Source organism: Crinia signifera, chromosome 11 (assembly GCF_055691185.1).
Source record: "Crinia signifera chromosome 11, ASM5569118v1, whole genome shotgun sequence".
Lineage (NCBI taxonomy): Eukaryota > Metazoa > Chordata > Amphibia > Anura > Myobatrachidae > Crinia > Crinia signifera.
The window spans coordinates 47,607,546-47,619,879 of NC_139227.1; the positions used below are offsets into that span (position 1 = coordinate 47,607,546).

Below are 12,334 nucleotides of genomic sequence, written 5' to 3' on the forward strand. Positions count from 1 at the left end.
TGGGCTTTTCCCGGTCAGAATGCGGGGGGTTACCCGGGGTACCCCATGCCCAACCCACAATACGGGCCCTACACAGGGACCCAGCAGCCCCCTTTCCCGTACTTTCCACAAGCAGCGGGGACAGGTGGAGGGTTTCCCGGGGGGTATTTCGGGGGGGCATGGCAGGGTGCTGGTGCACCACAACCGCAGGGCCCGGGGGTGCCGCAGCAGGTTTTTCAGGGGGCGGCTTACACGCACCCCAACATGTATGCCCAGGCTCAACAGGTCAACCAGGTTTATGCGACTGGGGGCCTGGGGAGCTCTGGTACAGCAGCGGGAGGGTCAGTAAGGGTGACGGGCTCAGGATATGGTCCTAACACTGCACCTTTATCTCCCGAGGTATCCTCTGTCGGAGGCAGGAGTGGCATGTTCTGGGGATCGTCCCAGGAAGAGGACGCAGAAAGGTCCAGGAGGGTCCCGGAATCCAGACCGCCAACACCGGTGACGGCTCCAGCCATACCCAGGGTCCTGGCTCCGGCCCCCAGGTCGACCGAGACCCCTGCATCCACGTCAAGGGCAGAAGCATCCACTTCCGCAGGGACAGGGGCCACAGCACGGGCGGATCCCGTGGTCCAAGGCGAAGCTTCTGGAGATGGTGAGAATGACAGTACTTCAGAGTGTGCATCCTTTTCCTCTCACTCCTCAGCCAGTAGTGACGAGTCTGGGTCCCCCAAGCGCCCGCGCAAGTTTGCTAAAATGGTTGCCCGCGCGGTTGCGAAAAAAGTGGGTGGCACTAAGCGGGCTAGGAAAGAGGCGGATCCTGAAGTAGCTGCCACAGCGGGCGATATGGTCCATTGCACCAACACCGCCATGGCCAGGGGCCTGCGTAAGGGTGTAAAGGACAAAATAAAAAGGGGAAAGTTTGTCGACTTCTTTACACTGACAGTCGACATGAAAAAAGACTTTGAGGAAGCCAAGAAGGCGGGAAGTGGTAGCGAGGCGGCCTTTAAAGGCTTCCACAATTGGCTGAAGGGCTTTTTAATATTCTCCTCTTGTTACCTGAGCACAAGGCCTGGGGAGCACGTGAACGTCTTACGCTACCTGTTCCTTGTGAACGAGACGTACACGGATTACAAGGGGCAGGCGTGGCGGAACTACGATGAGAAGTTCCGCCTCGCCCACGCCGGGTCAAGGGTCATGCCCATGGGCTGCAAGCACGTGGAGATATGGCTCGAGGTCATAGGCAAAGGGCAGCATAGCTCAGATACATCGGGTAGGAAGCCATTTCCTGCGGCCAAACCCGGGTCCAAAGCCGGCGGCAAAGGGAAGTGCTTTGCGTACAACGAGGGCAAATGTGACAGGGGCGCCAAGTGCCGCTTCCGTCACGACTGCAGTAACTGCGGGGGGGGCGGGGCACCCCTCCAAATCCTGCAGGTCAGCGGCCAAAGGTGGGGATCACGGGGACGCCGGCACTGGCGGAAAGTAAGGCCCCTTCCCCAATTGTGGTAGACGCCCTGGCCCGTAGGTTAATGGCGTACCCTAACAGGGCTGACGCTCGGTTTTTGTTGGACGGGTTTAGTTTTGGTTTCCCCCTCCCCATCCCTGACGGAATCAGAGTTTCCTGCATTAGGAACCTCAAGTCGGCCAGGGATTTTCCAGATGTGGTCCGCCAGAAGGTCCAGGCTGAAGTAGCCCTGGGCAGGATGGCGGGCCCCTTTCAAGGGAACCCCCTCCCTGACATGTGTTTTCCCCTCTCGGGGTGGTCCCTAAGAAGACCCCGGGTAAATACAGGTTGATTCAGCACCTGTCACACCCCCACGGCGCGTCCATAAACGACGCCATCCCGGATGAGTTCTGTAGTGTGCAGTACCAGCTATTTGACGAGGTGCTGGGCATAGTCCGGGGTTTCGGCCATGGAGCGCTTATGGCCAAACTGGATATTGAATCCGCGTTTAGGCTCCTCCCATTACACCCTAAGTCCTTCAGGTTCATGGGCTTTAGGCTAGATGGAGGCTGTTACATAGACAAGTGCTTACCGATGGGCTGTTCTGTCTCCTGCTCTTACTTCGAGAAATTCAGCACGTTCCTGCACTGGTGCATACAGAGCAGTACAGGCTATGCGGGCGTAGCCCACTACCTGGATGACTTTCTCTTTGTGGGACCAGGAGACGACGGCACGTGCGCCCATATATTGTCCCGGGCGGTTTCCCTGCTAGAGGAGCTGGGGGTCCCTATAGCTGCGGATAAGACGGAGGGACCCACCAGGGTCCTGTCTTACCTTGGCATAGAAATAGACTCGGCCGCGGGGTGCTGCCGCTTGCCCGAGGATAAGGTGACAAAGCTTCAAGGGCTAATAGTTGAGTGCTTGCAGAAGAAGAGGATACAGCTGAGACTATTGCAGTCCCTGCTGGGGTCCTTTAATTTTGCTTGCCGCATCATTCCCATGGGGCGGGTATTCTGCCGCAAGCTCGAGAGGGCCACGGCGGGGGTTCGGGACCCCCACCACACGGTCAGGCTGTCACGGGAGATGCGAGACGACATGGAAGTGTGGTCCACATTCCTGGGGCAATTTAATAGGGAGCTTATATGGCCCACGGAGCCAGAATCCAGCAAGGAACTGCAGCTCTTCACTGATGCGGCTGGCTCCACGGGATTTGGGGCTTATTTCCAAGGGGCATGGTGCGTCGCACGGTGGCCACAGTCTTGGATTGACAGGGGTTTCACGGTCAATCTTTTGCTGCTGGAACTGTTCCCCATCATAGTATCAGTGCAGCTGTGGGCAACGGAATTGGCGAATCGGAACATAGTGTTCTGGTGTGACAACCTGGGGGTGGTACACGCAATTAACAATCAGAGGGCGGCGTCCCCAGAGGCCCTCAGGTTGCTGCGTTACCTGGTGCTTCATTGTCTGAAGTACAATATACATTTTAGGGCTAGACATGTCCCAGGCATAGAAAACACTATCGCTGACGCCCTGTCTAGGTTTCAGTTTACTAAGTTTCGGGAGCTTGCTCCTGAAGCGTCACCCCTGGGACTTAGGTGTCCAAATCTTGTATGGCAGATCATAGAATCGGCATGAAGGGTTTGGCACTGCTGTCACTGGCGCCCTCAACCCGCAGGGCTTACGAGGCGGCCTGGAGGGATTGGGAAGAGTTTCAGTCTGCGCCTGACACTAGCGGTAAGTCGGTCGAGGACCGGTTACTCGCATTCGTATGGGGCCATTATGTAAAAGGCAGATCAAAGTCGGCTATGACGGCGGCTTTGGCTGGTATAGCTTTCCACAGCAGGCTGAGAGGGGAGCAAGATCCCACAGCCTCTTTTGTATTAAGTAAGGCTTTGAGGGGCTGGGCTAAGCAGCGGCCAGTGCCTCCTGACACTCGGCGGCCTATAGACGAGCGCATGCTAGGGGAGCTAGTAGCAAATCTGGATAAGGTGGCTGCTAACCCCTTTGAGGCTGCGCTCCTGAAGGTGGCCTTTGCATTCGCCTTTTTCGGGGCATTCAGGATTGGGGAACTGGTAGCTGCGAGCAAGAAGGCCCAGTCTGGTCTTAGGTCGGAGGACGTGGTTCTCCATGAGGACCACGTCCTGTGCAGGATACAGAGATCCAAAACAGACCAGTTGGGAAAGGGTAGTTGGGCCACCCTGCGATCCAGTGTGAACCAAGCCATTTGTCCTGTAGCATTATGCAGGGACTACATGTCTCTTAGGCCGGTTGGAGCCATGCAGTTTTTGGTGCACACAGATGGTGTGCCCCTCACCCGTTTTCAGTTCGGGGCTGTGTTTAGAAGGTGCTTGACCGGCATAGGCTTGAGGGCTCAGGATTATGGGACACACTCCTTTCGCATAGGGGCCGCAACATGCGCAGCGGCGGCGGGGCTTCCACCCTCTGCCATACAGAAGGTAGGGAGGTGGAAGTCATCGGCTTATAGGAAATATATAAGATTAGATAAGTTAGATAAAGTAGATAAGTTGTAGAATGCGCCTGTTGCGCCAGCCCAAAAACGTAAGTTTACAATCGGTTCTGGAACGGCTAGCGTTCTGGAATCGACGGTGTGGAGTGAATTTTTTACTTTTTCCTCCGAGATAGAACTAATTCAATTCGGCTGTCACCAAAGTTCACCGGAGGTTTTTTTAAGTTTTTCACCTTCACTTGGGCTGTTTACTGTATTCTGGTTGTGTTACAGTGTATAATATATTGATGTTAACATTAGGTTTTTTCTCTTTCAGCCTTTTCCCTTTCCTCATCACATCAGGGGAGAGTTTGGTTAGTGGGCCACTCATATATTTTTTGGGCGGCCAGGCATCCCATGGCCTCCAGAGCGTTAGGCTTGCTACGAGCTGACTCAGTGCAGTGGTTTGGGGTTAGGGGACTTCAGTGGGGTGGGCTTTATAGCCTGCTTGTTTCCAAGGCCCGCAGTTCAGGTCCCCCCAACACATTGATTATACATCTAGGGGGCAACGACCTGGTTAAAAATACGGGGCTCTCACTCATGTGTAGCATAACGGCTGACCTGGAGCGCATTGCGGCCCTTTGGCCAGGTGTGCGGTTAGTGTGGTCTGATATCGTCCCCCGGCTTCAGTGGCGGGGCTGCAGGAATAGAGTTGCCATAGATAGGGCAAGGCGAAAGGTGAACCACGCGGTTTCCAGGAGGGTGAGCGCCATGGGGGGTAGGGCAGTGCGGCACCCCACGATAGTTAGGGAGTCGGCCCACCTTTATAGGTCAGACGGGGTCCACCTGTCTGACGCGGGCATGGAAATTTTCCTGGGTGACATCTTTTCTGGCGTGACTCGGCAATAGGAAGGCATTAGGTCTAGTTTAGGGGTGGCGGGCCTGGTCCCGGGCGACCTTGTTAGGTCTGGGGAGCCTTGGCAGTGGCGAGAAGGCGCTCTCGACCAGCAGTCGGGTGAGGTGTCAGGTGGTCACCGTGCGGTATTACCCCCCCCTTGCCAGGACGGTGGGCGAGTCCCGAAATGAGCGGGGACGGTGGGCACTTCCTTGAGGTGTCCGCGCCTTACCTTAGAGGGGGCGGGGAGCCGTCACGGTGCAGGCTGTACCTTACGTAAGGGGTGTGTTTGTTAGATTGGAGCGAGGCAGTCGCTGCCATTGACATACACCTCTGACTGGTGCTGGTCTCAAGTGCTGTCTTGGCCATCCCTTTGATAGACTAACAAGGGTCATACCACCTAAATAAATAACTTGACCATTTTAAACTTATGCCATGGTTGTCTGAGTCTTATTTTTAGATAAGGTGTCCGCGTGAATTATTTCTAGGAAGTTATTGTAAAGGTAACAACAAAGGGTAACCAATATAATCCCTTGGGCGCCTTAGGCAAAACGAAGGCTGCATAAGCCAGAGTGTAGTTAAGAGCCCGGGGATTTAGGGGTTAAACGCAGATACACTAGCAGCATCAGAGCAGTGTGTAATTCTTAGACAGGTTAGCATGTGGTGCTTATGGGCCAATCAGCACCCAGAGGGGAGGTAGCTTAAGGGGGGTATATAGGGTCCAGCTTAGGGGGAGGAACATCCTCTTGGAATCCGGATTCCCACCCTCCCTCCCTTCTTTTCTTTCCTCTCTCTGGTGCTCATTGCCTTCGGGCTGTCCAAACAATTCGGTTAAATTTAATTTAGTTTAAAAATCGGCGAGAAGGCGCTCTCGACCAGCAGTCGGGTGAGGTGTCAGGTGGTCACCGTGCGGTATTACCCCCCCCTTGCCAGGACGGTGGGCGAGTCCCGAAATGAGCGGGGACGGTGGGCACTTCCTTGAGGTGTCCGCGCCTTACCTTAGAGGGGGCGGGGAGCCGTCACGGTGCAGGCTGTACCTTACGTAAGGGGTGTGTTTGTTAGATTGGAGCGAGGCAGTCGCTGCCATTGACATACACCTCTGACTGGTGCTGGTCTCAAGTGCTGTCTTGGCCATCCCTTTGATAGACTAACAAGGGTCATACCACCTAAATAAATAACTTGACCATTTTAAACTTATGCCATGGTTGTCTGAGTCTTATTTTTAGATAAGGTGTCCGCGTGAATTATTTCTAGGAAGTTATTGTAAAGGTAACAACAAAGGGTAACCAATATAATCCCTTGGGCGCCTTATGCTGGCCCTTGTAGTTCCACAACTAATCTGATTGATTAACAGTGTACCATTCTTTGCAGCAGACTAACATGTATGTGTACAAAAACCCTGTGGTGTAATGGAGGTTTAGCTGGCATGCCTACAAACCACCGAATATCCTATAGTTGTCATGTGTACACTAGTTTACTACTAAGTCTGAAATGAAAGATTGGCCTGAAAACTAAACAAAGGGTGGTCCAGATATAATGCTGCCCTTTTCTAAGGGGTATTGTCCATTATTGTAAATTCACTGCATGTTTTCTGAAAATGCATATCCATTGCAAGGTCCATAATGCCTGCCCATCTTTCCTTGTACAGATTGTCCGTCCCGAAGTGCTGCAGCATCTAAGAGAAGAAGGCCCGTTGCTGCAGAATCTGTGGAAGCAGGTAAATGACTAAACAACACCCCATTACACATACAGTACACACACCCATGTCACATCAACAAGATCTCACACTACATTCTGCTCCTGCTGCTACATTGCAACGGACATGAGTGTAATCTGAGCTAGGCATGTGACATATTAATAGTGTCATTGTTGCATGCAGTATCGGGGTACATGTGTAAGTGCATAACACCCCTAGGTATGGGCGTCAGCCATCTATAGGCCTATGTAAAACAGTATAGAGGACAGTGTGGCCTATATATGCATGAGTACTTACCTCTTCTCTGTATCCACAGGTGCTATACAACTAGGGTCAAACCAAACAGATTCTTCAATACTGGTGCTAGACGAAATGGACATCATTCTTGATCCGGTCGACACCTTTGCGGCAGAGGAAGAAATGCCGGGCTCGTCCCAGAGTGATCTTCCCCCAAGTGGGGTGCCACCCAACCCACCCCCAACCACCCAGCAACCCCATACACCAGCTACTGCTTCCCAAGTAGCTAACTCCTTGGTGAATTTCAAGGACAAGCAGCTTGAATTCATGGCCTCCCAAAGCCTCCAAATGGGAAATATACAGGGGTACATGCGTGACACCTTCCTGCAGTTGCGCAAAATGGCCCGTAGTGTAAGGGTAGCTGTAGGCACTCAAGTGCGCATTGCCAACAGTCTTGACAGCCGTTTTGCAGAACTAACTTCTGCAATACGTGAGCAGAATAGCCATATTGGGAGCCTGGCACAAAGTCTTACAGCCCTAACCCACACATGCACAGCGCAGACCAATGCCCTCCTAGCTATGCAGGCACAAATACAGCAGCAGCAGGAAGGCAATGTGGGAGGTGGCACTACCTCAACCCTCAGCAGTGTCTCCAGCACCCCAATAAGTGTCTCCCCCACTTCCCCACCCCGTCGTAGTGTGAGGACCCGTGGTGGGCTTAGTTCCGCCTCGAAAAGTGGTGTAGGGCTGCCTGATGCTGGCCGAAGGTAGCTGCTACATCAGTGTTTCTACATTAAAAAAGGCCAACTATCTGTCTACATGGCCCCACAGTTTGTATTTTGCACATGTTACATTGCAGAATGGTTTACTTCATAACAAGTAAAATTTGCAAACCGCATTCCATTGTGTTTGTGTCTTTTTCTCTATATAAATTAATGTGTGATTTATAACATATTGTAATGGTATATGACTATGGGGTTGCAGTAAAGTAGTGTGGTATAACTCCTTGGCTGCCAAAGGTTATGGATGTACATTTTCCAGCAGGCTCTGACACTCATGGTTTGGACTGTAATGGTTGTAGTGTGTCAGGGCATGCTGGAACATGTAGTTCCACAACACCAGTGAGCCATGTTTCACAGAAAACTTAATTGTTACATGGACCAAGAGTACTTAGAAGGTAGATATCAGCAAGGGATAGGTCAGCACCACCATGTGCATCTGTTGTGGACTGGTGTTAGGTTAAATATGGGTGGAAAGCGGTGGTACTGGTCAATTATTTGTTAATGAGTACACTTACAACACTGGTACATTTTGGAGTACAGGCCACATGTGCTTACCAGAAAAGCTACGCCTGGTGATGTATGTCTGCAACAACTTCTTTATAGCAAGTAACAGTACAGTACAATTCTTAGACAAAGTGGCCTGTGATAGCACCAAGGCCCATGAGGTCACAGACTGAGTGGAGGCTGTGGACAAATAGTAGAGGGCACACATTCATTATTGCTGGACAGACACTACATAGTTGGCACCCACAAAATGGGCACAAGCATCTCTCACCTGCTCATATAACTCCGACAGGGTAATGGGGTTCAGCGTAACCATCCCCACAACCTGTTGGTCCGACAGGTAGTCCAGGTACAGGTGAGCACCATACATACGTGGGGTACCCAGTAGTGGGGGGGCAACCAGCATCTTTTGCCCACCTTCCTCCCTCCTGCGTTTGCCCTCCAATTGGGACACATGACAGATAACCAATTTTAAAATAGTCATACAAATCTACATGAATTAAACCCTCACAGGTGTCCTTATTAATGTTGGGGTTAAGGTAGGGGGGTTTGGGATTGATAATGAAGGCACCTGTGTTGAAATTAACCATGTGCGCACTTGACCAAAATGAGGTGTGTGCAAATGCGCCAAACAGAACCAGGTCTGAAAAAAGTGCGATAAATAGACACCGCAAAAGTGCGATTTGCAAATGCGCATAGCATTAAATAAGCGGTTTGTATAGTTTTGCATTGGAAAACATCTGGATGCGATAAAAGTGCGAATTAATCTCGCACTTTTGGTCCGCATACCTTTACGCACAAAATATGCGATTTCTGTCCCTTAACGCATCACGTTAAATTGGCGATTTTGCAGAAAAATGCGATATCGCCATTCTGTGGTCTAAATAACGCCACAAACAGAAAATCGCATAGCATAGAATGTCACCCATTGTCAGGGAGAAAAGGGAGACAGGTTTATTTACTAAGATGAAAGTTCAAATAATGAAGGGATGTTGCTATGGACAATCAATCAGATTGTATTACCTTCTAGAAAGTGCTAAATAAATAAGAAGTAAACTGGTTGCTACTGGCAACATCTTCACTAGAACTCATGGGTGACATTCTATGGGATGCGGTAAAATCTGCATGTTTTTTATCGCACCTAATCGCACTTTTGAAAATCGCAAGATTGGGCCGTTTTTCACATATTAAATGAGATGCGAAAAACGGGCCAAATAGTGCGAATAGGTGCGATTTGATGCGATTACTTTAGTCCTGAAAATGTGCGATTTTCAGGTCTGAAAATCGCACATTTGCAGGAAATCGCAATAAAAAAAAAACTGGGCGGGTTCCCCCGCCAGAGCATAACCAGCCCCAGGCTCATTGAGCCGGTGCTGGTGACATAAAATCACGGTCCCCGACAAATAAGAGTCCCCTTGATTTAATGAAACCAGCACCAGGCTCAAGGTCCGGCGCTGGTTCCCAAAATACGGGGGACAAAATGACTAGGGGTCCCCCGCATTTCAAGAACCAGCACCAGACCCAACCAGCCAGCAGGGTAATGCCACAGCCGGGGGACACTTATTATATAAGGTTCCGCGGCCAAAGCATTATCCCCCTGGCTGGTCAGCATGGGCAGGGGTCCTGGGGAAGTGGGGACCCCCCCAAAGAAGGGGTCCCACCCCCTCCAGGACTTACCAGCCCATGCTGAAAGTCCGGGGCTGTCCCCGATGCCCCTGGGTGGTGGGCATCGGGCTGATGAAAAGTGTAAAAAAAAGAATAAAAACTATTGTCTTATACTGTAGAACTATGAGTCCCAGCAAGCCTACCCCGCATGCTGGGACTTGGAGAACCACAAGTCCCAGCATGCGGGGCATTAAAGGGCCCGCTGGCACTTGTAGTTCCACAGTATAAGAAATAGTTAAATAAAACACACACTGACACCCAGAAAAATAAACGTTTAATACATCCACAGCCCACACATACTGATACTTACCTACCTTGAGCCCGTGGGTCGGTCCCTGGATCTGGGGTCCGGGGTCCGGAGCTCCAGGCTGAAGAGTCCTGGTTCCGGGGCTGGTCCGGGGCTCCAGGGCTGAAGAGTCCGGTTCCGGGGCCTTGGTCCTGGTTCCGGGGCTGGTCCGGGGTCCGGGGCTCCTGGGCTGAAGATTCCGGGGTCCTGGATCCGTAGTAATCCTAAGGGGTACCTGAGGAAGGAAATCCTACTCACCTGGTCCCCGGTGACGACCCCGGCATCTTCAGCTCCAGACGCGCTGCTCCCGGCTGGTACCCGCTCACGGACTGGAGAGGCGCAGAGATGTTCATCTTCCGCGCCTCTCCTCAGACTGATTCTATTGGCCGCCTAGCGGCCAATCAGGAGCCGAGAAAGTCGGGTACCAGCCGAGAGCAGCGCGTCTGGAGCTGAAGATACCGGGGTCGTCGCCGGGGACCGGGTGAGTAGGATTTCCTTCCTCAGGTACCCCAAACACAATTTTTCTATTAGCCACGCAACACCAGTGCCCCTAACTGCGGGGCCCAGAAACCGGCTTTGGCACTATTTATTTATTTTATTTATTTACAGTTTATAATATAGCGCAGCAAATTCCATTGCACTATAAAATTTAAAACAGTGATAAAACAAACTGGGTGGTAACAAACCGACATAGGGCAGTATTCAATGAGGCTGATTCGACAGGTTTTTATGGCGATTTTGTGCTGTAAGGCGAATTTCTGACTAAAACGGTGAATCACCCTATTCGATGACCAGATGGCGAATACATTTCAAGGTTTTTTTCGCCATGATTCACCGAGTAGAAATCGCTATCTTTTTATGGTGAAGTGGAAGGTGAACTTTTAAAATAAAGTATTTTGTTTTTTACATTTGGTGTAAAAAAATCTGGAATTTTATTCTGAGGAGGGGCATGCTATTTTTATTCATGTGCTATAAGCACATGAATATATATTTAATTTTAAAAAATATATATATTTTTTATTTTATTTTTTACACAGAGCAGCCAGCAGGGGGCCGGAGCCGAGCCGCTCATTAGATATTCATATATTCACTTCACCCGATCATTACATATGCATGATTGGGTGTAGTGAATATACCTGGTCCCCTGCTGGCACCCCCGTGGGGCAGCCTGTGCTGCCTGGCACCCAGGGAGCCCACCTCCCACCCACAAACGTTCTGGGGCAGGCAGGGAGACTTCCATCTCCCTGCCTGCCACCGTCCTCAGGCTCTCTCGCAGGAGCAGGAGCTCAAATTCGCCGGTCAGGGGCAGCGAGCCCCTGACTCGTTGAATACCGGAGCTGGCGAGGCACCGGAACGCGGCGACCAGTGGCGAATGTGCAGCGAATCCTAAACAGGATTCGCTGCACGTCGCCGGTATTCACATTGAATACCACCCATTGAGGTAGGAGGGCCCTACTCGCAAGCTACTGTAGAAAAAAAACCTCAAAAGGATGCAGTTGGTTTGTTTGCTTGGCCTACAGCATCCCAAGACACACTGGTACAGATCCCAATACCGATGTACATGGAGCGCCATTAGAATATGCTGGTTACACCCAGGGCCGGCGCTATCCACTCAGCAGCTCCTGCAAAGCAGGGAGGTGCCATGCTGAAAAGGCGCTTTCTCCCTCTCTGCTCTGCTAAAGCTGCCTCAGCCCTCACTGTCACTGCCACCTGCACGCCACCCACAGCGCCTGTCTGACAGCGGGGGCGGCAGTATAAAGAGCAGCTCCCTGCATCGCGAGGGCACACAGCCTGAATGCTGCCCGCAGTGCCTGTCTGACAGTGGGCGGCAGTATGGAGAGGCTGAGCAGCTCCCTGCACTGCGCACACACTGTCCTCCTCCTGCGACCTGCCCCCTCTTCCTCATGGACACATTGCATGCATGCGGTGCGATGTGATCTAGCCCATAACGTGTATGGGCTCACAGCGTGTATGGGCACCTTTAGTGCCTGCAACATTTTGTGGACACAGCACTGAGATGGTGTATGCATACATGTACATGCACCCGAGATCCTCCATAGGATCGCATGTTGCATACACTCCCACAATCGGGCTGCAGCTTGTTGCAATGGCAATGTGAAAGGGCGCAACATGTATGGTTTGCAGGAGGGCGCCGGACACCCTAGCACCGGCCCTGGTTACACCAAGCAAGGAGTCCTTATCAGTGGCAGATTTTCATTAAGGTCTGTACCAGTGCTTTCAGTGGAAAAAAAATAAAATAAAATAAAAATAATTTCTATGATAAAAATTGCTTAGGCCAAAATTTATGATTCTAATCTGGTTTCTCTGTCTCAGGACAATAGAAGGGAGTGCAAGAGACTTTTCGGGTTTTTGTCCTTTGTTAAATCAGGCCATAAATAC

General features: G+C 51.4%; 1 protein-coding gene across 1 annotated transcript; it reads left to right on the top strand.

The window, feature by feature from the left end:
• Window positions 1-241: 241 nt before the first annotated feature.
• Window positions 242-7,598, top strand: LOC146045181 (uncharacterized). Its single transcript, XM_083163888.1, has 3 exons — window positions 242-634; window positions 6,413-6,481; window positions 6,777-7,598. The coding sequence occupies exons 1-3, from the start codon at window positions 244-246 to the stop codon at window positions 7,466-7,468; spliced, it is 1,152 nt and encodes a 383-aa protein (XP_083020014.1). The 5' UTR covers window positions 242-243; the 3' UTR covers window positions 7,469-7,598.
• The last annotated feature ends 4,736 nt before the right edge of the window (window positions 7,599-12,334 follow it).